General features: G+C 43.5%; 1 protein-coding gene and 1 long non-coding RNA gene across 9 annotated transcripts in view; one reads left to right on the forward strand and one right to left on the reverse strand.

Annotated features, from left to right (window-relative positions):
• Positions 1-25276, forward strand: part of MMP17 (matrix metallopeptidase 17) — a 66774-nt gene that overhangs the window by 33338 nt on the left and 8160 nt on the right. Inside the window, exons 3-7 of the mRNA XM_072600761.1 lie at positions 5497-5623; positions 11871-12154; positions 13092-13268; positions 16812-16911; positions 22875-22957. Coding sequence (XP_072456862.1) covers positions 5497-5623; positions 11871-12154; positions 13092-13268; positions 16812-16911; positions 22875-22957 — 771 coding nt within the window. The remainder of the gene's footprint in view (positions 1-5496; positions 5624-11870; positions 12155-13091; positions 13269-16811; positions 16912-22874; positions 22958-25276) is intronic.
• LOC140499399 (uncharacterized) overlaps positions 1-25276 on the reverse strand; it is a 60763-nt gene that overhangs the window by 24258 nt on the left and 11229 nt on the right. For 6 of the 8 annotated variants that reach the window (XR_011965429.1, XR_011965434.1, XR_011965430.1 and 3 more), the window contains one exon: positions 19352-19466. This is a non-coding gene — a long non-coding RNA (uncharacterized lncRNA). Of the gene's footprint in view, positions 1-19351; positions 19467-20666; positions 20733-25276 lie in introns of all 8 variants that reach the window. The other 2 variants (XR_011965432.1, XR_011965435.1) reach the window with 2 other exon arrangements.

A 25276-nucleotide genomic window follows, 5' to 3' on the forward strand; every position in this document is an offset into this window, starting at 1 on the left:
CATATCTATCTCTATATAAGTAACATCACAAAAGATTACACTTTCACGTACTTAAAGTATTACTTTTCAATGTGACTATTGTCATTTTTTTCTAGTTCTATAACAATGCAATTACTAGTCTAATCGAGGAAATTCAACCCCAAAGTTGCCAGTGCCCCACAATAAAACGTAAATCCACCCCTTTATGAGATGGGTGTTTCTGAAAAGCCTATCTTCAGAAAAATGTCCAAGTAGTGAAAATAAATGGCTGTTGCTACCTAGAAAAATAGGGAAGCTCAGTGTGGAAGTGGCTGGAGACCAAACCTAGAGTCAATAAAACTCATCTGCCTGAGTTCAAATCTGGCCTCAGACACTTTCTAGCTGTGTGACCCTGGGCAAGTCACTTCACCCTGTTTACCTCAGTTTCCTCATCTATGAAATGGGCTGGAGAAGGAAAAGGCAAAATACTCCAGTATCTTTGCCAAGAAGACCCCAAATGGGGTCACAGAGAGTTAGACACAACTGAACAACAAAAACCTAGCAAAATTACTTAGTTAACTCTATATAGACTATCTCCCACTACAATTGAACCAAACAAACTCACAGTAGCATTTAGACATAAACTCTGAGCAAAATGCAGTAAACCAGTAGTTCAGCCAAATGTGTACTCTCCTGGGTTATACACTTCATGGACCTTGTTTAGGATTATCGCTCACTTTTTTTTGTTTTTATATCTGACTCTTCATGACCCCATTTGGAGTTTTCTTGGCAAAGATACTGAAGTGGTTTACCATTTCCTTCTCTGGATCATTTTACTGATGAGGAAGCTGAGGCAAGCGAACTGAAGTGACTTGCCCAGGGTCACACAGCTACTATAGTAAGTGTCTGAGACCAGATTTGAGCTCGTCTTCCAAACTCGAGCCTTGGCACTCTATCCGCTGTACCATCTAGCTGCCCATTCATTTAATTTACCATTCATCTGTATTCAAATCATGTCGGACTTGGAAGAAGATATATCCAGACTGACATAATACCTCATGTCCTCTGATTTTATTTTTTCTGCCCCAAGATTTCAGGTAACGTCTATAAGGATTTTGAACAAGAAAATGATACCTTAAAATACAGTCTGGGTTGACATTCCAGAATGGAGCGAGCAAATTCTGGATCATTCCGCTTTCCCCGGAGTGAAACAAAGGGATCTCCTTCCTTTCACCAGTATCTTAACCTTTCCTCAGTGCCCCTGAGCACTGTGGGTGGATGGGAAGCCCACAGTGTGAACCAAGCAAGGGTTAAATTTGGTTATTCTCCATTATCTATTCACCTAATGAAGGGTCTTTTCTAAGACGCATTTCCCAAGAGTCTGGAAAGAGTTTGAGGGAAAAATATTCTTTCTTAATATTTTCAGTTTTACTATAATCAATCAATCAATAAACAATTATTAAGTACCTATTATGTGCCAGGCAATGTGCTAAGCATTGGGAATACAAAAAGAGTCAAAAGACAGTCCATGCCCTCAAGGAGCTTATAATCTAATGGCAGAGACAACATGCAAACAAAGATGTACAAGGAAGTTATATACAGGCAGTAATTAAGGAAACAACTAAGAAGAGTTGGGGAAAGCTTCCTGTAGAATGTGGGATTTTAGTTGAGACTTAAAGGAGCCTAGTGAGTCAGTAGGCAGAGCAGAGGAAGGAGAGCATCTAGGCATCAGGGAAGCCAGAGAGAATGTCCAAAATCAAGCGATGGAGTGCCGTTTTGGAAATAGCACATACCCAAGCAGGATTTGAACTCAGGTCTTCCTGATTCCAAGTCCACTCCTCTCTTCATGACTGAACCTAGTAGCCTCTGAGCTTAAAGTTGATAAATGGACACAGTTCTACCATTCCTGCCTTCTTACAGAGGAGATCATTCCATACCAGGATTGGCTGAAAGAATTGAGTTCCTGGAGAAGACTGGGGGTATTACCTTCAAGGATTTGAAGGGATATTATGAAGAAGATGTGGAAGAAGAGAGGGAGGGAGGGACAAAAATCACTCAATTGTCTGTGAACTTGAGGATGTCCCTTCCCCTTTCTGGGCCTCAGTTTCCCCATCTGAAAAATGAGAGGGTTGGACTACATGACCTTTAAGATCCCTGCACACTCAAAGACTCTATAGATCCATCCTGTGACTCTATCGATGAGTTGTTCATCTCTATGTGAAGAAATTTTGACAGATATAGAGATATACTTCTAGGAGAAGCCCATCTTTGTAGATAGGGATGTTCTCTCCCCTCTGAATGTCCTCAGGGACCCATTGATTTTCTCCAAGGTTCTCTACTCACCAGGAGTCTGACAACTTTATTAGCTTGAAATAAGGTGTCGTCCTTCATACAGAGCCTGTCTCCCTCACTAGCTTTGCTCACTTTGCTTCAGACCTCTTTGGACCAAGGCTCTCCTTCCCTCCCTCCTGGCAGGACACTGAGTGTATCCACTGATGAAATAAAAATAACTTATATCTATATAGTGCATACATTATCATCTCACCCGGTCTCACCACAGCCACGTGAGGTGGATACTGCTGGTATTATTTTTATTCATTTTCTAGATAAGTAGGCACCTAGGTGATGCCATAGTGGATAAATCACTGGGCCTGGAGTCAGGAAGACTTGTTTTCCTAAATTCAAATCTGGCCTCAGACACTTACTAGCTTTGTGACCCTGGGCAAGTCACTTAACCCTTTGTGGCTCAGTTTTTCTCATCTGTAAAATAAACTGGAGAAAAAAATGGCGAACTATTTCAGTATCTCTGTCAAGAAAACCCCAAAAGGGATCACAAAGAGTCGGATATAACAGAAAAAAAAACATGACTGAAATGCATGAGTGAACAAAGGTTCAGAGAAGTCCGGTGACTAGCCTACAGTCACATAGCTCATAAGTGTCCAAGCCAGGATTCAAATTCAGATCTCTCCTGACACGAAATCAAACATCATTTCCATGCCTCTCAAGGATGGCCTACCAGCTGAAGTGTTTCTTGAACTACCTCGCCAATGGGAAGCTTTGGATTTGCTGGTTGCAGGGAAGTAGGCCTGTAACTGAGATACTTCAAACAACCCAATAGTTCTCCTGGACAATTCCTGCCCACAGAGCAGAATGGCTCTTTGTCTGAGGGGACCATCAAAGTCATTTCTCCAGGTGAATGCTGAGTCTGCTTTCCTCTAGGAGAAAAGGCAGGTCCTTGAATCATAATGAAGCCAGTCATATAAGTAAAAATAATAAAATTAAAATGACAATTTACCTTAAGGCCTGAGAAATCCTTTTTCCTTACAACATCCCTGTGAGAGAGGTCATGCTGAGTATTTTTATACCCATTTAACAGATGAGTTACCTGAGTGCCTGATAAGTTATATGACTGGCCCATTGCCACTGATGAGCAGCAGAGACAGTACTAAAGACAGGATTCTAGTCTCCCAGTCCAAGGCCTGTGTTGCATTCCACTGATAGTCCCACTCCCCACTCTGCCCCAGGCCAGCCCTGCTTCCTTAATCTTGTATTACCTTGTTCAGGTCATTTCCCCTTAATGTCTTCCTCTAACAAAAAGGAAGAAACTGGTTTAGGTAACCTCTGAGGTCCCTTCCAACTTTAAAACTGTGTTCCTATGACCTCTATGAGCCTTGAAAATTTTTCTTTTGGGGGGGCGGGTGCCAGTTGGGTTTAAGTGACTTGCCCAGGGTCACATAGCTAGTAAGTGTCTGAGGTCAGATTTGAACTCAGGTCCTCCTGATTCTAGACCCTATCCACTGGGTTGCCTAGTATCCCCTTGAGCCTCAGTTTCACTCTCTATAAATAAGGAGGCTTGGACTCGGTGACCTCAGGTCCCTTGCAATTATAAATCTATGCTGTAGCCAAATGGTAAAGTGAATATCACTCTGGGCCCAGACTCAGGAAGTCCTGAGTTCAGATCCAGCCTCAGACACTTATTAATTAGTTATATGACCCTGGGTCTGTTTACCTAAGTGTCCTCATCTGCGAAACAGGAAAAATAGTAGCATCTAACTCCCATGGTTGTTGCGAGGATCCAGTGAGATCATAATTTTGTGACCCTGGATAAATCACTCAACCTCTGTCTGCCTTAGTTTTCTCAACTACAAAATGGGGATAATAATAGCACCCAGGGTTGTTGCTAAGATAAAATGAGATTATGTTAGTAAAACACTTTGCAAACTTAAAAGCGCTATATAAATGCTAGCCATTCGCTATTACGATTCTGTGACCCCAGTTTCCCTCTGTAAAATAAGAGGATTCAACTAGATGTCCCTTCGAACTGTGAATCTGTGTTCCTCCACCACAGATTTTGGTGCTTGGCCCCATCCCATTCCTGGATCTGGGAGCCCAGCAGATTCCTAATTAAATCTCTTTCTTTTCCTTCCAAACTTCCTCTAAGCTCCGGGAGGAATGGCTCCAGTAGTCATGGTTCACTGCCTCCTGGTTTGCTGTTGAGGTTTTGCAAAAATGAGGAAGGAAGAAGTTCATTACCCTGCTCCTTGTAAATTGTATCTTTTAATTAATTTGCTTTAAAAGTTGCATTCCGGTGGGCTTTGTTAATATTCTGTTGCCACAGACCTTCAGGAAAAGATTGCCCTAAGTGCACAGAATGAACTCCAAGCACTGCTTGGCTTTAACTTTCCCCAGAAATCTGGGGTGATTCGAGGAAGCAGGTGTCAGGGAACTAGAGAGAGAGTATGGACAGAAGTGTGAACAAAGGGAGAGTTAGCCTTCAGTGCTGGGGGCCCTGCTTTCCATGAGCTACTCCAATGAGGTGGGAATAGAAAGGATATTGAGTTTAGGGTAGGCAGCCCTGGGGTCAAGAAGACCTGGGTTCGAATCCAACCACTGACAATAACTTTCTAGGTGACCATGGGCAAATCACTTAATCTCTTGGACCCCAGTTTCTCCTTCTTTAAAATGCCTAGAGAACCTTTCTCACAGAGTGATATGAATCCACCGATTTGCAAACTTGAAAGCTCTCTAGAAATGTTTGTTTTCTTCTACTTCAGAGGACCAGGGTTCGAATTCCAGCTTTGCCACTTCTGGTCTGTGCGACCCAGAGCAAGTCCATTTTTATGGCCTCACTTTCCTTCACTATAAAATGAGGGGATTGGCCTGAGAGTCTCCTACCCCATGCCAACTAGACAGGGCTGACGAACCTCACAAGGATGTGTTAAGCTAACTCACTACGTGTGGCATCAGGCACAGGGCTGTTAGTGGTACAGACCAGAACCCTGCCCTCAGGGCAGGTTTAGACACACGTGTCAGATAGATATGTCAACCCCAGATGTGCAAGGGGAAGGGCTGGAATGTGGGAATCTCCTCCAGGACAGAGGGAGGGTGCTCAGGAGAAGGGAAAGGCTGCATGAGCCAAGAGGATGGGGAAAGGACCCCCCCCCACGCCCACAGAAGGTAGAAAAAGCCAGCTGGGGGACTCAGGAACTGCCTGGGCTCCTGACCCCTGAACTCCCCTCCCCACTGCCTTCCACACAGATGAGGCTACCCTACAGCTGATGAAGACACCACGCTGCTCACTGCCAGACCTGGTTATACCGGGGGCCCGGAGAAAGCGGAACATCCCTGCCCTAACCAAATGGAACAAGAGAAATCTCTCCTGGAGGTATGTACATCCTGATGCCAGCTTTGGCTCCTCCCCAAGAAAGCGGGTCTAAGCCCCAGCAAGGTGACATGGATGGTGGTAAGTGCGGTCTTTCATGATCCCCATTGCCCTCCAGGGCACATCTGGGGGCTGGAGGTATCTGTATTTCTCCATGGGTATATATCTTCTGGCAACTGAATAGTGCAATGGATAGAACACTAGGCCTGAGATCAGGAAGACCTGAGTTCAAATCCAGTCTCACACACTGGTGACCCTGGGCAAGTCATTTAACCTTTGTTTGCCTCAGTTTCTTCATCTGTAAAACTATTCAGGAATAATAATAGATAAAGCACCTATCTCCCATGGTTGTTCTAAGGGTCAAATAAGATAATATCTGAAAAATGATTAGGACAGTACCTGGCGCATGGTAGGTGTATATAAATATTAATTATCATCTATCATCATCATTATCTGTGCCCTTCCATGGGTGCATGTTCATCTTTCTAGTCATGTTCTTACCTATGTGTGTCTCTGTGGGTATGTGTTTATCTGTGTCCTTCTCTGTGTATCTTTGGGTGTGTCTGTGCAACCTTCTCTTTCCTCAAACCCTCTACCACCAAGCCCTTACAACTGTTGTCCCAGACTCATCCCAAGGTCATTCGTCTCCCTCAACCCTTTGCTCCCATCCATCGAACCTTCTCAACATCATCAACCCTTCTCTCCTCCTTCCTTCCAGTCATATGATAAGACCTTTCTCCCAAGACTGATCTCTCTGTCTTGTAACCTCAATCTCCCTCCCTCCCTCCTCTTTCAGGATCCTGCACCATCAATCAACTCCTCTCCTTCAGGCATATTCAGTCTCTCCACTGGCTCCTTCCCTTCTACCCGCAAACATGCTGAGATTTCTCCAAAACTTAAAAAAAAAAGCCTTCCCTTGATCCCATTCAACTATCACCCCAGCTCTCTTCCTTCCCTTTGCTGACAAAGCTTTTGGAAAAGTTGTCTATACTTGTTCCCCTTCCTCACTACCCTCCTTCTCCTCAACTCATGGAAGACTGAAACTGATCTCTCAAACGTCACCAACGATCCAACCAACAAATCCAATGTTTTGTTTTGTGTTGTTTAGTCTTTATCCTCCTTGATCTCTCTGCAGTTTGGGGCCCTGTTGACCACTTACTCCTGTCACTCACATCTGGGGGCTGGAGGTATCAGTGTTTCTCAGTAGGGATGCATCTTCTGACAACTAGATGGTGCAATGTATAGAAGACTAGGCCTTGGATCAGAAAGACCTGAGTCCAAATCACCCTTGCCTTTACAGATACCATCCTCTCCTGATTCTTTCCTGTAGTATGGTGGAGAGAAAGCTAATTCTGGAATCTGAGGCTCTAGGTTCAAATTCTACCTGTTAGACTCTCTGTTTGACCTTGGGTCTCAGTTTCCTTGCCTGTAAAATAAGGGGGCTGGACTAGGTGATCTTTGAAATCTCTTCCAGCTCTGAATAGATGATCTTATTGTAATGTCTGTCTCTTTTCCCTATTAGAATGTAAGGTCCTTGAGGGCAGGCACTGACTCACCTCCAGCTCTGTATCCTCCCTACTTACTACTACTGTGCCTGGCTCATCGTAAAATAATTTTATTATTATTATACAATGATCCCTGCTGAAAAGATAAGCAGGGAGGGGGGTGGAGACAGTGGAATTGATATCTGTCTTCAAAGACTTGAAAGCTGCCACATGGAGGAAGGTTCAGGCCTGTTCTGCTTGGCCACAGAGGGCAAAAGTAGGAACCAGGAGGAAGGGAAGGGACCCAGAGACAAGTTTAGGCTTGATGTAGGTTCTTCCTAATGGTAAGAGCTACCCAAAGTGGAAGGAACAGCCTCAGAGTTCCTTCTCATTAATAGCTAGCAGGTATACAGCACTTTAAGGTTTATAAGGCACTTGACAAATATTAAGGGCAGCTAGATGGTTCAGTGGTTAGAGATCCAGGCTTGGAGTCAGGAGGATCTGAGTTCAAATATAACCTCAGAAACCTAGCAGTGTGACCTTGGGCAAGTCACTTAACCTTGTTTGCCTCAATTTCTTCATCTGTAAAATGAACTAGAGAAGGAAACGGCAAACCACTCTAGTGTCTTTGCCAAGAAAATCCTAAATGGTGTCACAGAAAACTGGATACAATGCAGAAACAAATTGCAGATATTATCTTATTTCATCTTTACAACAACCCTGAGAGGTCAATGTTGCTGGTATTCCCCTCCCCCCCCTCCATTTTGCAAATGAAATAATTGAGGCAGACAGAAGTTAACAACCCTGAAAGGCAGGGGCTGCTATTATTACCTCCCTTTTACAAATGAGAATTTGTATCTAAAGTTGTAGGTTGTAGGTAAGAGGTTGTATCTAAGGTTGGATTTGAACTCAGGTCTTCCTGACTCTGGGTCCAGTGCGCTATCCACTGAACCACCTAGCTGCCTAATATTGTTAGAGGCTTTCAGGCAAAAACTGAATGAGAAATACATGTTAGGTACAAGATAGATGAGATTTTTGAGGTCAGGGACTACTTCACGTTTGCCTTGATATCACCCTCTCCTGGCACCAGGGCCTGCCCCAGAGCAAGCCTATCATAAGTACTTGGTGATAGGGTAATTGATATATATTGATCGATAGCCCTTCCAACACTGAGACTCTAGGATTTTGTATCTTATCTCCTGCCATTGGGCAAAGATCCCATCTCATCTAAACTGCATCTCCCCTGCAACCCAAATATACCTTGCAGAATGATCTCTGCGTATAAGGCAGCTTGATAAATATTGGTTGAGTGAGTGACAATGATTTTGTGCACGCGCGCGCGCGCACGTGTGTATGTGTGTATGTGTGTGTGTGTGTGTGTGTGTGTGTGTGTGTGTGTGTGTGTGTGTGTGTGTGTGTGTAGGGCTGGCTCCTTATGCCTATAGTAAATGATTAGGAAGCACCATTTGGGGCAGGTGAAATTTGCCTTGGAGAATTTGGATCTAGTTTTTTCCCTTGGTGACTTGGGACAGGAAGAAGCTAATACAGACTCAGTGAATATGGTTTCAGCTGGGGGAAGTGGAGAGAAAAGGTGGGGAAGGGGAAGGGAGAATCCAAATGTTCTCCAGCCCCCACCCCTTCTCAGCAGTGTTTTCTTAGAAGACAGGCCCAGCCAGGCCTCAAATAAGCTCAATTCAGCTCTCACCACTTAGACTCCATTGCCTCCTTGCTTAGGAGCCAGCACACCATCCCACAGTCCTTTGTAGGTCAGCCAGTGTTGAGGTTCAAAGCTCCTTGAGACCCTTCTCCTCTGAGTATCTCCTCAGGCCTCAGACCTTTGAAGATTCCTGGCTTCCTAGCCTAGGCTCCCCCAGGCCACGGCCCTCCCACAGTATCTGCCAAATTATGATGACACAGACCTGGCTGAGATCCTTAGAAGCCAACACATTCATTAGGTGAAGCTGCATTAAATTAATCTGGAAATGGAATACTTTTGAGTGAAAGCCAGAGGAAGGATGGAGCAGGCAGTCATCCAAAGGTGTCAGAAAGCAGCTTATTAAGGCCAGTCCTGATTCCCTTCCCACCTGGAGGAGCCTCAGTCCCTGAAGGGGGAAGGGGCCTCTGATAGAATGTGAACCTGACCCCTCCCTAGATCAAGGGAGTCCTGCTCTGTGGAGGGAGCCAGGCACAGCACTGGATTTGGGTTTGGATCCCAGCTGTGCCACTCACTTGCTTTATAATGGCCTCAGTTACTTCATCTATACAATGGGAGAGTTGGACTAGAATGATCTTCATAGTCAATCCCTTCCAGCTCTAAAATCTTATTTTCCCAAGGTAGAAAAAGCCACAGTCAGTGCCTAAGACCATGAAAACTCAGCCTCTTTGGTTGAGTAGAAAGAGAGCTGAACCTAAGTTCAAATCCTAACTCTACCATTTACTTACTACCTGTGTGACCTGGGGAGAATCACCTAACCTACCTGGCCTTCAATTTCCTCAGCTATAAAATGAGGGGCGTTGAATTGATCAAAGGTCCCTTACACTCTAAAACTGTGATCCTCTTAGGAAGAGAATGAATAAGTATGTATTAAACACATTACGTATCAGACACTGTACTAAGCACTAAGCGGACAAATACAAGCAAACAAGATAGTCCCTGCCCTCAGAGAGCTTATGTTCTAATAGAAGAAGACGCCATATTTAGGAGAGAGGCAGCCAAGGGGGCATGTTTTGGACTGAGAGGTCAGAGATATTGGAGTCATTGGGCCACTGATTGATATGACCCAATGGGACATTCTGCCTCAGGAGGTAAAGGTTCCCTTCGTTAGAGGGGGAATCAATTCTCTTTCATGGCCCAAAGAGCATAGTTTATAATGGAAAGAACATTGAATTTGGAGTCTGAGGATTTGGGTTAAAATCTGGCTCTGAGTGAATAGTAGACTAAATGAACAACTCCATGAAGCCTCGGTCACAGACTAGGGATCCCACTCACCCTTCCTTGGGTCATACCCAGACTAACAAGAAATAGGGATTTCATAGATTTATAGATGATTACAGATGGAAGGAACTTTAGAAATCATCCTTCTCTTTTTTATTTTTTAAATGATATTTTATCTTTTCCCCAATTACATGTTAAGATAATTTCTAACTTTTTTTTAAGTTTTGAGTTCCAAATTCTATCCCTCCCTTCTTCCCTCTCTGAGACAATCTGATGTAGGTAAGGGAGGAATTTAGGACCAAACTATGTAGAGAAAGCATTAGGAAATGTAAAATAGATCGTTTGATTAGATAAAATCAAAAGAAGTCATCTTTTTCTTGAACCTAATTGACCAAGTTTCTCCAGGGTCCTCTTCTGTTCCCCCTGCTTAGGCTGATTCTCTAATCCTCTCTTCACACACATTCCCTCCCCCAGTAGAGAAGAACAGGAAGAGCAAAGCTTGCAGGGAGAGGGGCATTTAAGGCGTCCAGAGATTTCTCTGCCCCAGAATCATAGCATCTCAGCACTGGAAGGCACCTCAGCCACAGCCCAAGACAAACTGCACTTGAATCAGAATCCCTTCCACAGCCTTCTCTTATGAGAGGTCATCCAGCAAATGGGAATGGACTTCCTCCAGCCCACTGTGCTTGGAATCAGCTCCAAGTGTGGAGAAGTGTTTCCTTACATTTGAAGTTTCTTCCTATTACCCCTAGTTCTGTCCACAGTACAAGTCTGATTCTTCACCCACATGAGACAACATGGAATAGTGGAAATAGCCCTTGATGTGGAGTCAGGGGACCTGAGTTGGAATCCTCCCTCTTCCTGTTGCTGCTAGTTTGACTATGGGCAAGTCATCATATCTCTCTGGGCCTCAGTTTCCTCAATGAGATGACATTTAAAGTGCCATCTTGCTCTAAATCTTTTGTTGTTCAGGCGTGTCTGACTCTTCCTGACCCCGTCTGGGGTTTTCTTGACAGAGATATTGGACTGGTTTGCCATTTCTCCAGTTCATTTTACAGATGAGGAAACTGAGGCCAACAGGGTAAAGTGACTTGCCCAGCCTAACATAACTAGGAAGTGACTGAAATCAGATTTGAACTCAGATCTTCCTGACTCCAGGCCCAGTGCTCTATCCACTGCACCACCTGGATGCCCCACAGGATCTGTGATTTCTAAATATTTAATGTCATAGTCTTATAATTGGAAAAGGACCAGAAAAGCCAACCTGTAGCTGAACAAGAATTCATGAATAAATGATCAATTTCAGAGCGAGAACATATCTCAAAGACTATCAAGTTCAGCCCCTTCCTCCATTTTACAGGTAAGGAAACTGGTGTACAATAAGGATTTTTTTAACTGACTTACCCAAGGTTACTAGTATAAATCTGAATCAAGATTTGAACCCAAGGTTTTCTGATGTCAAGCCTAGTGCCACTTCTTAATTCCCTTTATCATGTATCCAGTAAGTGGTCATCCAACACCAACCTTGGTTTGAAGGCTTCCTGTGAGGGGGAGCCTACTACCTCCTGGGACAGCTCCTTCCCACTAGGGGACAGTTAGAATTCTCTGCATTCCATACCTGATGTGGAGAAGGAAAGATCAAGAGGGAGGAGGTAACATGGTCCCTACTGTGAGGTGCAAAGCCAGGGAGAGGGTAATGGTTACATCCCAAGGAAATGAAGCTTCTATGCTGAGAATTTAGGCCCCCTGACTTGTGTGAGAGGGGAGACAGCCTCAGATCAGGCCAGAAGCAAGGTGTACTTAGTCGCTGGCATTGTCTGTTCTCCAATAGGGTCCGCACATTCCCACGGGATTCCTCACTGGGCCGGGACACAGTCCGGGCACTCATGTACTATGCCCTAAAGGTGTGGAGTGATATCACGCCGCTCAACTTCCACGAGGTAGCAGGTAGCAATGCTGACATCCAGATCGACTTCTCCAAGGCAGACCACAATGATGGCTACCCCTTCGATGGCCCTGGGGGCACTGTGGCCCATGCCTTCTTTCCCGGAGACCACCACACTGCTGGAGATACTCACTTCGATGATGATGAGGCCTGGACTTTTCGATCCTCAGGTGGGGAGCAACCCTGGGGAAGATCCTATAAAGCTCAGGGATACCACATCAACCTCATATAGTCTGAGGGGGCCACACTGATCCTTCATAGCCCTAAGGAATTCACGCTAACTCTATAAAGTCTAAGAAAGCCTGTATCAGTACCATACATCCTGGAAAGCCTGTGTTGGCCACATAATCTCACACTTGCCCCACATGCCTAAGGAAGCCCACAATGGCCCCACTCAACCTCCTTCCCATCCTTTCTCCTGTCTTTTGCCAGACACACATCTGCCTATAAATTTAAAATATACCCATATTCTCTCACACACCTCTGCATATCCATGTTCACACAGGCATGGAATAGAATTGAAAAACATATTTTTAAGCACTTGAGGTATGTCAGGCACTGCACATGAGTTCTGGAAATATAAATAGAAAGTTAAACATGCTTTCAAAGAGCTCATGTTCTTACTGGGGAGACAACACATAGAGGAGACTTCAGCTGTAGGGTAGATGGGAAGACCTGGTGGTTCTTATGAGGTACAGTGAATGGGCCAGCAGAAAGGCCCAGGGCCCCTTAGAATGTACCATTGGGAAGTAGAGATATTGATGGCCTCAATAGTGGGCAGGGTCTTGGGGGGACTGATGAGAGAAGGAATCTTGCAAGGGTTCCAGGACCAGAGTCATGTAGTATTCTCTAGACAATCAAGACTCAGGCTAGAGAAATTGAAGATACATACTTGGGAGTCCCCTGGGTCTCTTCAACCAATCAATCAGTAAACATTTGTTAAGTGTGTATTACGTGCCAGACACTGTGCTAAATTCTGAGACTCTTGCTTGCATTTAGACCGAGAAATAACCCCAAATCTTGTGCTTGGAACAGATGACTACCAGGGACCCCCCAGTCCCATTCTGGCCTGGCTGAGACCTAACAGGTATTCTCTTGTTTCCTCAGATGCTCATGGGACGGATCTGTTTGCTGTGGCTGTCCACGAGTTTGGCCACGCCATTGGGCTCACCCACATCTCAGCCATACAGTCCATCATGAGACCCTATTATCAGGGTCCCGTGGGTGACCCCCTGAAATATGATCTGCCCTATGAGGACAAAGTCCGCATCTGGCAACTGTATGGTGAGCTTGCCAATCAGCCCTGGCCCTTTCCTCTCTTTTGTTGACCTCATGTTCTACCCACTCCCAGTACCCTCAGGCCTCCCTGAGTCTCTGTAGCCTTCCCACCTTTTATCTGAGGCTGGATCCCATGCTCTGTAGTCATTCAAACTGGGGTGGGGGTAGGAATCAGGAGTGATGCCAGATGGGATATGGAACCAAGTAATCACACTGGACTGGGCAGGCTACCTAATGAGCTCATTTCAGCCAGACCGCACATCTCAAAGGAAGGTCAGGGGAAAGAATGCTAAGGAGGATTGGAGCCCCCATGGCTAAACAAGTGCAAATAGTGAAGCCAGTGGTTCAGGCACAGAGATGACGGCAAAGATAGTATCTGCCCCTAGTCTATACCCAGAGCCTGACAACAGGGTTCTGTCTCAGGGGCTAGGTGGCTTCCACTCAGGGCAGAATCCATAACCAGCCGGGTCATCAGGAATTCTTGTGATATTCTACTAGCCCCGTAGTTAAAAAAAAGTGGCCAACAGAGCCCAATGACTTGTCTTCAATTTCTTGATCATAAAAGGAGTATCAGCATCCAGCATGAAAGGACAAGTAAGTAAAATCAGGTTTGAGCTTCTGAACTAGGGTAGGATTTTGTATATAAATTTTAAGGAATCAAAGACAATTCAGAATGAATGGGAGAGAAAAATGTTGTATGAAGAGCCTACTATGTTAAAAAAAAAAAAACCTGGAAAAATGTATAGAAACTGATGCAAAGTGAAATGAGCAGAACCAGGAGAACATTTTACACAGTAATAGCAATATTGTACGATGATCAACTGTGAGATTTAGCTCTTCTTAGCAATACAATGATCCAAAGCGATTCCAAAGGATTCGTGGTGAAAAAATGTTATCTGCCTTCAGAGAAAGATCTCCTGGAGTCTAAATGCAGATCAAAGCATACTATTTTTCACCTTATTTTTTTCATGGGTTTTTTTTGAGTCTGCTTCTTCTTTCACCACATGACTAATATGAAAATGTGTTTTATAGGATTACACATATATAACCTTTATAAAATTGTTTGTCATCTTAGGGAGGGAGAAAATTTGGAACTCAAAAATATTTTTAGATGAATGTTAAAAATTGTCTTTATGTGTAATTGGGAAAAAATAAAACATGTTTAAAATATATTAATATGTTAAAAATAAAATATGTTAAAAGCATAAGAGCCTACTACACTCCAGGCATTGTGCTAAGCTCTAAGCATAGTAATACAAAAGCAAAGACAGTCCCTGCCTTCAGTGAGCTTATATTCCAATGAGAAAAGCAACAAACAGAAAAGTGGTGGCCAGGGGAAGGGACATTTTGGTCTGAGAAATTACAGAGATGGAGAGCTGAACCAAAGGGAAGTAGACAGGCACAGTCCATCCAGGAACAAGGGCAGAATTGAACTGACCATGATTCTAGATCAGGGGTGAGGGTAATGGGGGAAGGAAAAGGCATTTGCCAGGAGGCCAGGTGGTGAAAGAGGTGGTCTGAGACGGGGTGACAAGGTGAAGTATGGACAGGACTTTCAGTGTCACCCTAATCACCAGTCAGAAAAGGGATGCTCAAGGCAGAAATCCTTTTCAGGGCATTGGTGGTTAGACCAGTGTGGAAACCTTGGTTGAGGGGGCAGCCAAGAGAATTCTGGAGAATTATGATGATGCCAACCTACGTCATGCCCCACTGACTTACTAGTTACAGATCAGTTATTCAGCAAACATACTGAGTCTTATTGGATGCCCAGCACTGTGCTAACCGAGTGGTTTAAAAAATCGAGTGATAAAAATCACTTGGAGTGATGCCAAGTTTAGCTATGACTCTGTCCTTGTCCTCAGAGGGCTTGAAGTCTAAGCAGGGAATGAGGCTGAAAGAATAATTAACATATATACTATTATACAAATATATTTTAGTGTAGCTTTGGACAAGTCACATCTCTGGTCCTCTGTGTTCTCACTTCTAAGGAAACTTCTGGACTTAAACTATGACTCCAAGACAAAGTACATGACATAAGACAAAATACTCTAGAAAGAAGATTGTCACCAAGCTAGGAAATCTGGAAAGTCTTTCTGTTAGAAGTGGCATTTGAGATAGAGAAGAGGGCATTTTCAGGTACAAGGAATGGCCTGATCCCAAAGGCACAGAAACAGGAAAGCATAATAAAGAGATAGAAACACCAGTTTAGTTGATCTAACTGTGGAGGGCACAAAGAGGTATGATATGAGATAAGTCTGACAGGTTGGGAGATGGGGGTAGAGCCCCTCGGATACCAGGCTAAGGATTGTTTTAGGAAAGAGAGGGGAAAAGGGTTTTATTTCTCTAAATGTTTCTTTTTTGTATTTTTTCATTTCTTTTTCTTTATTGTTGGTTGATTTTTAGTGTAAGACTCGTCTTCCTGAGTTCAAACCTAGCCTCAAGACACTTAGCAGCTGTGTGCCCCTGGGTAAATCACCTAACCCTGTTTGCCCCAGCTTCCTTATCTATAAAATGAGCTGGAGAAGGAAATGGCAAACCACTCCAATATCTCTTCCAAGAAAACCCCAGATGGGGTCACAGAGAGTCAGACACACCTGAAAACTACTGAACAACAATAATTTTTAACTTTTTTTTGTTCCAAATTCTTTCCCTCTCCTATCAGTTGAGAAGACATACACTAGGATACCTGTTATACAGGTGAAGTCATGCAAAACATGTTGCAAAAAAAAAAAAATAGAAAAAAAGTGAAAAAAAAACGTGCTTCAGTCTGAACTCAGAGTTCGTCACTTCTCTCTCTGGAGTTGGATAGCCAGCCTACTAAAATGGGTAGTAGGGAGCCAATGAAGATTCTTGACCAGAGAAAAGATATGAGCAGATAGGTCTATGTGTAAGAAAGATAAATGTGGCAGTGATGTGGAGGAGGACGAATTGAAGGGGGAGAAAATGAAGGTTGGAAGACTTAGGAGCAAGCAATGGTAGTCCTCCAGGTCACTGGTAATGAGAGCCTGGGTTAGGCTAGCTGCAGCTGCAATAGAGAAGGTGGAGATAGATTCCACAGATGTTTCAGAGAGCGGTTGTCAGGGATGCTCTCAATACCTGGTAAGGTACATGTTATTACCTTATTTTACAGAGAAGGACCCTGAGGGTCAAACAGGAACTGTGGTTTTGTACAGCTTTTTCAGATGAAACTTACTCTACCATGCTGTTCAAAGTATCATAATAATTTTTCAAAGCAAATGATATTGGAGATTTCTGCAATAGGACTAGAATTCTTGTCCAAATTCCTAAAATGAGTGGGTGATGGGTAAGTGGTGTCCTGGCTCCCAGCCCTCTACACTGCACTGTCCCTACTCAGCATTTTTCAATGTTACAGGGGTTTCTGAAGAGTTTTCTTGCTCTCCTTTCCCTTTCTTTGGTCCTGAGTTGGACAGAGAGCCTGGGAAAAAGAGGGAAAGCCCAGTGGGAGAGGTGAGGGCAATGACTGGAGTCTGGGGGTTGGCTAGGGGTTACTGTAAAATTTCTCACTTCTCTCCTTATCTTTTACCATAGGTGTCCGGGAGTCGGTCTCTCCTACAGCCAAGCCAGAGGACACTGAGACCGAGGATCACCCCCTTCTCCCAGAGCTCCCAGATAACCGCACCACTGTACCGTAAGCCCCCAGGTCACCCTCAAGTGGGAGGAATGGGAGAAAGAACTTCCCACCAGAGCCTCAGTCACAGCGTTTTCTTAACTATCTCAATATCTGAATGCAGATTCTCCACTCTGAGGAATGTTGGAATGTTTTCCATCGCATTGATTGGTCCCGACTCTCAGTCCACACCTGTGCCTTTCTACTACCCCTACCCCAATCAGAGGCACAGAATCAGAGAATCTAAGTTGGAAGGGACTTAAGGGGACATCTAGTCCAACTCTGACCTGAAAGGAATCCCCACTATCTATCAACCAATGAACAAGCATAGTGGCAAAGATAAGACAATCTCTATTTGCAAGGGGCTTATGTGGGAACACAAGTATATGAAAAATCAAAATATTTGTATATATATGGCATAAAGATACAGTGAATAAGTGCAAACACACACTTGTGTGTACATACATATGGTTGGTTGTTGTCCTGTGTTCTCGAAGAGGACCAAAATGACATCACCATCATGAGGTGAAGTTTCAGTGTGTCCAACTGTGGCTGATCAGACCAGTACGAGCTCAGAATGCTCTACCACAGGTTGGGCACAGAAAGTCCGTGTAAACATTTGGGGTGGAATATACATATATATGTATATGTACACACACACACACAATGTAGATAGATTATCCAACCTGACGGCAGGAAGACCTAAGTTCAAATCCAGCCTTAGATACTTATTTAGCTTTGTGACCCTGAACAAGGAACTCTCAGTCTCAGTTTCCTCGCCTGTAAAATGAGGGATAATAATAGCACCTACCTCCTGGGATGACTGTGAGAACCAAATGAGACAATATATATGTATAGTGTTTTGTAAAGCTTGAAGTACTATAAAATGACTGGTTTGGGGAAAGGGCATTAGTAAATGGGAGGCTTTATGTAGAAGACAGTGCCTGGGCTGGTTGTTAAAAAAAGACAGAAACGCTATGAGGTAGATGTGAGGAGGGAGTGCATTCCAGGCATGTGATCAGTGCAGCCTCTGTTTGAAGACCTGTGAGGAGGGACAACCCTCCCCCCCCAACATGAAGCCTTTGGGACAGTGTTAATCATTAGGAAGTCTTTCCTGATACTGAGCCTAACTTGGTTTCTGGGCCATACATTATTCCTTCTTCTGCTCTCCTGAGCCAAACAGGACAAGTCAAATACTTCTACATGTTAACCTCTCAGATACTTTGAAGACAGTAATTACATCCCCCCTACATCTTCCCCTTTCTATACTCAAAACCCCCAGTGACATAGATTCAATGCCCTTCATCTCTGGATATTTTTCTACTCATCGGTGTGTCCTCCTTGAACCATAGTTCTTGGAACAGAACATGATTCCATATTCCAATTGTGAGCTATCCAGTACTGAGGACAGTAGGACAAGGACCTCCTCATTCCTGGAAGCTATGCATCTTCTTAATGAGCCCAAGAACAAAGTGGCTTTTTGGCCACCACATCACGTTGATGACTCACTGAGCTTGTAGTCCACTCAGGAGAAAAAATACAAACCCAAGACTTTTGAAGACCAAATCTTGTCTGATCATACCTCCCCCATCCTGTACTTATGAGGTTGATTTTTTTGTTTTCAAGTATAAGTCTTTCCATTTATTTTATTTGGATTTCATCTTATAGATTTAACCCAGTACTGTCAAGATCCTTTTGGATACCAAAGCTATCGTCCAATGCATTAGCCGTCTAAGCCTCCCAGCTTTATGTCAGCTGCAGACTTGAGGAGCTGGCCCTTCTCTAGGTCAAGATTAAAAATGTTTAATAGCACAAGGTCCAGTGCAGATCCTTGGGACACTCCTCTAGAGACTTCCAAGTACATGGACATTAAGCCATTAACTACTCTTTGAGTCTAGCATTTAACCAGTTCTGAATCCTAACTATTTTACCTTCTTGTCCACAGACTTGCCCTATTTTCCACAAAAATAGTAGATCTGCTTACTATCTCTTTAATTTTCCTGAGCATCAATGCCTTGTTGGCCACTTTGGTTTGGTCATTTCCTGTACCAAGGTCACTCTCCTTGGCAGAAAAAGCAAAGCGTGATCAGAATTGAGAGGCTCGGCCTCCTCTCTCAATTCAGATATCACTGTTCCATCTACCCCTTTTTGGGTGGTAGCTAAGTGGTGCAGTGGATAGAGTGCCAGACCTGGAGTCAGGAGGATCTGAGTTCAAATCCAGCCTCAGATACTAGCTGGGCAAGTTACCTAACCCTGTTTTCCTCAGTTTCTTCAACTGTAAAATGAGCTAGAGAAAGAAATGGCAAACCATCCCAGTCTCTTTGCCAACAAAACCTCAAATGGGGTCACAGAAAGTTGGACATGACTGAACAACAACAAAACCTTTTGTGGGGCTTCCTATTATCCCCAGTGTAGTTTTTTTTAAAAACAACCCTCTTAAGAAAGAGACAGCTTTCCTTACCTTGTTATCGAATCCTTTTGTGTTCATCCTCTCCTATCTTCTCACATTTCCATCTTCTGGGTATCAGGAATGACTCTGTGGAAGCAGGACCTCTTGTAACCAAATCCCTTCTCTCCTGCACTCCAAACATTAGATGATATATTCAATAACTATTTATTAAGCGCATTCTCCATGCCAAGCCCTATGCTAAGCACTGGGGATACAAAAAGAGACAAAAAACAGGCCCAGCCCTCAGGGAGCTTCCAGTCTAATGGGGGAGACAAGATGCAAACAAAGCAAGCCATATTCAGGATAAGTAGGAAATATTTAAAAGAAGGAAAGCACTGGAATTAAGGATTGGGGGAGGCTTCCTGCAGAAAGTGGGTTTTATACATATTTTGTTGTTGTTCAGTCATTTCGGTCCTGCCTGACTCTCCGTAACCCCATCTGGGTTTTCTTAGCAGAGACACTAGAATGGTCTGCCATTTCCTTCTCCAGCTCATTTTACAGATGAGGAAACTGAGGCAAACAGGGTGAAATGACTTGCCCAGGGTCACACAGCTACTAAGTGTCTGCGGCTGGCTGGATTTGAACTCAGAAAGATTAGTTTTCCTTATTTCAGCCCTACGGATATAGATAAATACATACACATACATATGCTTTTATTTTATAACCATTTACTTAGTGCCACAGTCTGACCAGGTTCCCCACCCCTGAATTAACCCTTCATATATGTGAAGATTGCAATTAGGTCTCCTATGAGCCCTCTCTTCTCCAGGTTAAACAATTCCAAATCCTTCAACTGATTCTCATACAAGATGGATTCAAGGCGCTTTGCCTTTTTAGTTATTTCACCCTTTTCTGGATGCTTGGTTCACCCTGGCATTTCTGAAATGCAACATCCAGGACTGAACCTAATATTCCTAATGGTGTCTGGCTGCAGGGGTGGGGAACCTGCAGCCTTGAGGTCACATGTGGCCCTCTAGGTCCTCAAGTGCGGCCCTCTGTGGAGTTTCTGTCAAAGGGGTACATTTGAGGACCGCATGTCCTCCCCTGGCTAGGGCAAAGTCTAGAAGAACTAGTAGTCCTTTCTCCTGGATCCTATGTCTCTTTGCAAAGCAAGATGACACTGGCTTTTTTGACTGCCATATCAGACTACGGACTCTTGTTGAGTTTGCAGTCCACTAAAACTCTCAGATCTTCTTCAGATAAGCTACTGTCTTAACCACTTCTCCGTCTTGTATGGAATCATAGATTTAGAGCTGGCAAGGACATCGGAGATACATAGTTCAATCATTTACATAGTTCAAAAATACATAGTTTTTTCCTCACTTACCAATGAGGAAACTGAGGCCCAGGAAAGATGTGTTTATCCAAAGTCAAACAGCTAACAAGAAAGCACCTTAAAAAAAATATTTATTAAGCTGAGGGTCAGGTCCTATAATAAGCATTTTATAAATATGATCTTGTTCATTCTTCACGACAACCCTGGGAAATAGGAGCTATTATTATCCCCATTTTATAGTTAAGGAAACTGAGGCAGCCAGTGGTTAAATGATTTGGCCAGGGTCCCACAGCTAGCAAGTATCTGAAGCAGAATTTGAACTCAGGTCTTCCTGAGTCCAGACCCAGTACTTTATCCACTGCCTTATCGAACTGTCTTAAACTCATGTCCTTTGACCCCAAAGCCATTGTTCTTCCACCGAACCATTTGATGCCCCTGTCAGGTTGACTTTTTGAAACCAAGCATGCAGATATATATCTCTCTATTAAATTTCATCTTATTAGATTCAGCCAAATTTTATAGCCAATCTTTTTTAGAGCCTGTCTCTGTCATCCAACATTTCGGTTATGCCTCCCAGCTTTGTATCATCTGCAAATGTGAGGAGCAAGCGATATGTCTTTATCAAACTGACTGATAAGACTTTTAAACAGCACAGGCCCAAGCATAGATCCCTGGGGCACTCCACTGGAGACCTACTCTGAAATTGGCATTCTGTCTTTAATGACTACAAGAATAGCAGGAGATCCTTTATCAAATGTTTAGGTAAATTTTGAAGGTCAGAAACTGCCCAGTTAACTTGGGGTACATTGGTTAGATTCTTTTCCTTTCCTTTCCTTTCCTTTCCTTTCCTTTCCTTTCCTTTCCTTTCCTTTCCTTTCCTTTCCTTCCTTCCTTCCTTCCTTCCTTCCTTCCTTCCTTCCTTCCTTCCTTCCTTCCTTCCTTTCTTCCTTCCTTCCTTCCTTCCTTCCTTCCTTCTCTCCCCTAAAATCTTAGACCTCATACACTCTGAAGCCCATGGATTGAACAATGAAGGGTCCCTGATCAACCTCCACTCAATGGCAGTTTTTGGACCCTCCTGGCTTAGAGTGAATGTCAGTAGTAACAGTTTCTCTTCGAAACAACAACTCTGAGGCTCCTGCCCCTCCCAGCATGATTTTTCTATTTATTTTTTTCTTTTCTATTAAAGAGGCCATTTCCTTGACTATTTTTTAAAGAGATCTATTCACTGAATGGGCATTATGTCACTTTAAGTGAGTACCTGAAAAGGCCTTAGCCTAAAAGGCCAGGTCTCCCATTGCATCCTGTGCTGTCTTCAGTCATCCTGATGAATATCTGGTCACTGGATCCAGATGGCTCAGGAAGAGAAAGTGAGGCTGGTGACCTTGCACAGCCCTCCCTCCCTCAAAACAAAGTCAAGTGCAAGTCATGTCACTATTTCTCTGATGTCATGGTCCTCTTAGAAAACGAAGGACGAAAACAAGCTAAAATCTAAGTAAGCTATCTCTAAGGCATTCCCCTGATCTATCAGTTGAACAACTCTGTTAGGAAAGGCAATAAGATTAGTCTAACATAACCTGTGCTTGAAAAAGCCAGGCTAATCTGACTTTTTGTGATTACTGGTTCCTTTTCTAGATGTTCAGTAACCATCCTTTTAACAATAATAATTATTAAATATATGTGCAAAAATTTGACCAGAATTAAAATCCAGTCTATACTTTGTAGATTCCATTCCCATCCTTTCCCCTTTTTAAAATTTAGACATTTGCCTTTATTTCAGTCTTTCAGCTCCCCTTCCATTCAGTTGATAAACATGTATTAAGTATCTACCATGTGCCCAACACTGTGCTAAGTACTTCTCCATAGCTGTTTTTTTTTTTAATCAATGAGTACATTGATTAAAAATGTCTCAAAAAAAGACAGGTTCAGTTAATAATTGACTGTGCAAAAAATATTTAGGAAAGCAAATCAAACTTTTTGAAAATTCACATCATGGAGCCCAGGAACTAGCAGAAATTGCTTTTGGGTTCCCTGCCACTTTGGATTGTCCCCTGTTGTTTTTTAAATTATTCAGTTTTGGGTTGTAATTACTTTTTATCAGAGTTGGACTAAATGATCCCTAAGTCTTATGATCCTATTAATTATCCAGATTTGGGAGGTTATCTGGAATTTTGAATTATCCAGAGTGGAGGGAAGGCAAGGGGACTGGTTTCTCTGAAAAAGACCTCATCTGACCAGTCGGGGGCTGGGATCTCTCCACAGGCTGAGGAAGGACGTACCCCATCGGTGCAATGCTAACTTTGATGCTGTGGCCCAGATTCGAGGGGAAGCCTTCTTCTTCAAAGGTAGCAGCAAGGAAAATGGGTATCAATTTGGAAGAAGGGGGAAACTGAGGACCAGGGCAATTAGGAGTTGACACATATGTGTCCTTACATCCATCAGAGCCCAGAATGGGGCTGGAGACACAGAGGTGAGGAAGGGAGTGGACCCTTAGGAGAAGGTTTCTGAGGGAGACCGAGCAGTTGAATTAGTGAAGATAGTTGGTGAGGCATCATGCACATAAGTGGACTCTAATGTATGTGATTACATTTGTGTCTGTGTATTTCTGTGCCCTGGGAAGCTATGTGTCATCACAGATAGTGCAAAGGACTTGGAGCCTGAGGAAGCCTGAGGAGCCTCAGGAAGACCTGAGTTTGAATCCTGTCTTCCTACCTGTATAACCCTAATCAAGTCACTCCCACTCTCTCTCAGCCTCAGTTTCCCCATCTGAAAAATGAGGGTGACAATAGCACCTACCACAAAGAGTTGTTGTGTAAACAACATGAGATGTTTGTAAAAAATGCTTTGTTTTTAATTAGTATTATTAAGTGGAGATCAACAAATGTGTGGTTATAAGTGTGGATTTTTAAGGATGTATGTATTTCTGTGTCCGTGTGTGTATGCACGCATGCTCATTCTCCACTACTAGGAAATCATCAGACTTCTGTCTCTTCATGTCCCTGGCTGACTCTGTCACTTTATATCCACAACATTTAGCACATAATAGTGGCACAAAAAATGCTTGTTGACTGATTGCTTGATATCTCTGTACTCCTAATATGCTTACCTAGGACTGGCTTCAACTAGCCACCCAGTGCCTTTCTCCTTTTCCAGGCAGTGTGGCATGGTGGAGAGAGAGTGCTGGATTGAGAGTCGGGAAGACTTTGGTTTGAATCCTGCCTTCGATGCTTACTAGCTGTGTGACTAGACAAGTAATTTCACCTCTCTGTCTCAGTTTCCCTACCTGTAAGACCAGGATAATAACAGTCAACAAGCATTTATTAAGTGCCAACTGTTTGACAGGCACTGTGCTGAGGGCTGGGAAAACAAAGACAGTCTCTGCTCTAGAGGAGAGTACGGTGTAGCAGAGGAGAAAACAAGCAAACACTTATGTGCAAACAAGATACGTATAGGATAAACTGGTACTTATCCACAAAGAGAAAGGCTTCCCATAGAAGGCAAGATTTGAGCTGGAACTGGAAGGAAGCCCAAAGATGGAAATGAGGATGGAGAATGTTCCAAAAATGAGGAACAACAAGTGAAGATACTACGAGGGTCTACAGAGATCATCTGTTCCACCCATCTGTCCTCACTTTGTAGACAAGGAACCTGAATCTCAGACAAGTTGCTAATGGTCTAATGGGAAATTCAGGTAGCCTTTGTCTACCAGCTTCCAGAACACTCTGCTTCTTTCCTCAGGAGTTCAGTACCTGGCTCATTCACGCTCTTATTCTCTTCCCTGGCTCCTGCACTCATACTAAAGGGCTTGAACATACAGATTGATACTCCTTCAAATACACCCATTTATCTCCAATTCATCCCTTACTGGCAGATCTTTTCAGTCATGTCTGTCTCTTTGTGACCCCATTTGGGATATTCTTGGCAGAGATACTGAAGTGGTTTGCCATTTCTTTCTCCAGATCATTTGATGAAATGAGGAAACTGAGGCAAACAGGGTAAAGTGATTTGCTGAAGGTCACATAGCTAGTAAGTGTAGCCAGATTTTAACTCACAAAATGTTGAGTCTTCCTGACTCCAGACCTGGTGCTCTGTGCACTATGGCGCCACCTAGCGGCCTCACACATCTCAATTGTATACAGTTGTTTGCTTGTTTCTCCCATTAGCCTGTGAGCTCCTTAAGAGCATGGACTGTTTTTGCCTTTGCATCTCTAATACTTAACAGACTCCCTGATACATATTGTTGTTGACTCATTTAAGTCATGTCCGACTTTTCCTCATCCCATTTAGGGTTTTCTTGGCAAAGATACTGAAGTAGTTTGCCATTTCCTTCTCCAGCTCCTTTGACAGATGAGGAAACTGAGGCAAACAGGGTTAAGTGACTTTCCTAGGATCACACAGTTAGTAAGTGTCTAAGGCTGGATTTGAACTCAGGAAGATGAATCTTCCTGATTCCAAGCCCAGCGATCTATCCACCGTGCCACATAGCTGCTCCAGTTGGCACATAGTAGGTAAATGCTTATTGATTACCTCTAGAATCAGGACTTAGATTCAAATTCTGGTCGTGCTACTTCCTATCTGCATGACCTTGGGCAAGTCACAGCCTCTCTGGGCCTTGGCTATCTCAGTTATAAAGTGAAAGAGACTAGACTAAGTGATTTCTGAGG

The sequence above is a fragment of the Notamacropus eugenii genome, chromosome 4, assembly GCF_028372415.1.
Source record: "Notamacropus eugenii isolate mMacEug1 chromosome 4, mMacEug1.pri_v2, whole genome shotgun sequence".
Classification (NCBI taxonomy): Eukaryota; Metazoa; Chordata; class Mammalia; order Diprotodontia; family Macropodidae; genus Notamacropus; species Notamacropus eugenii.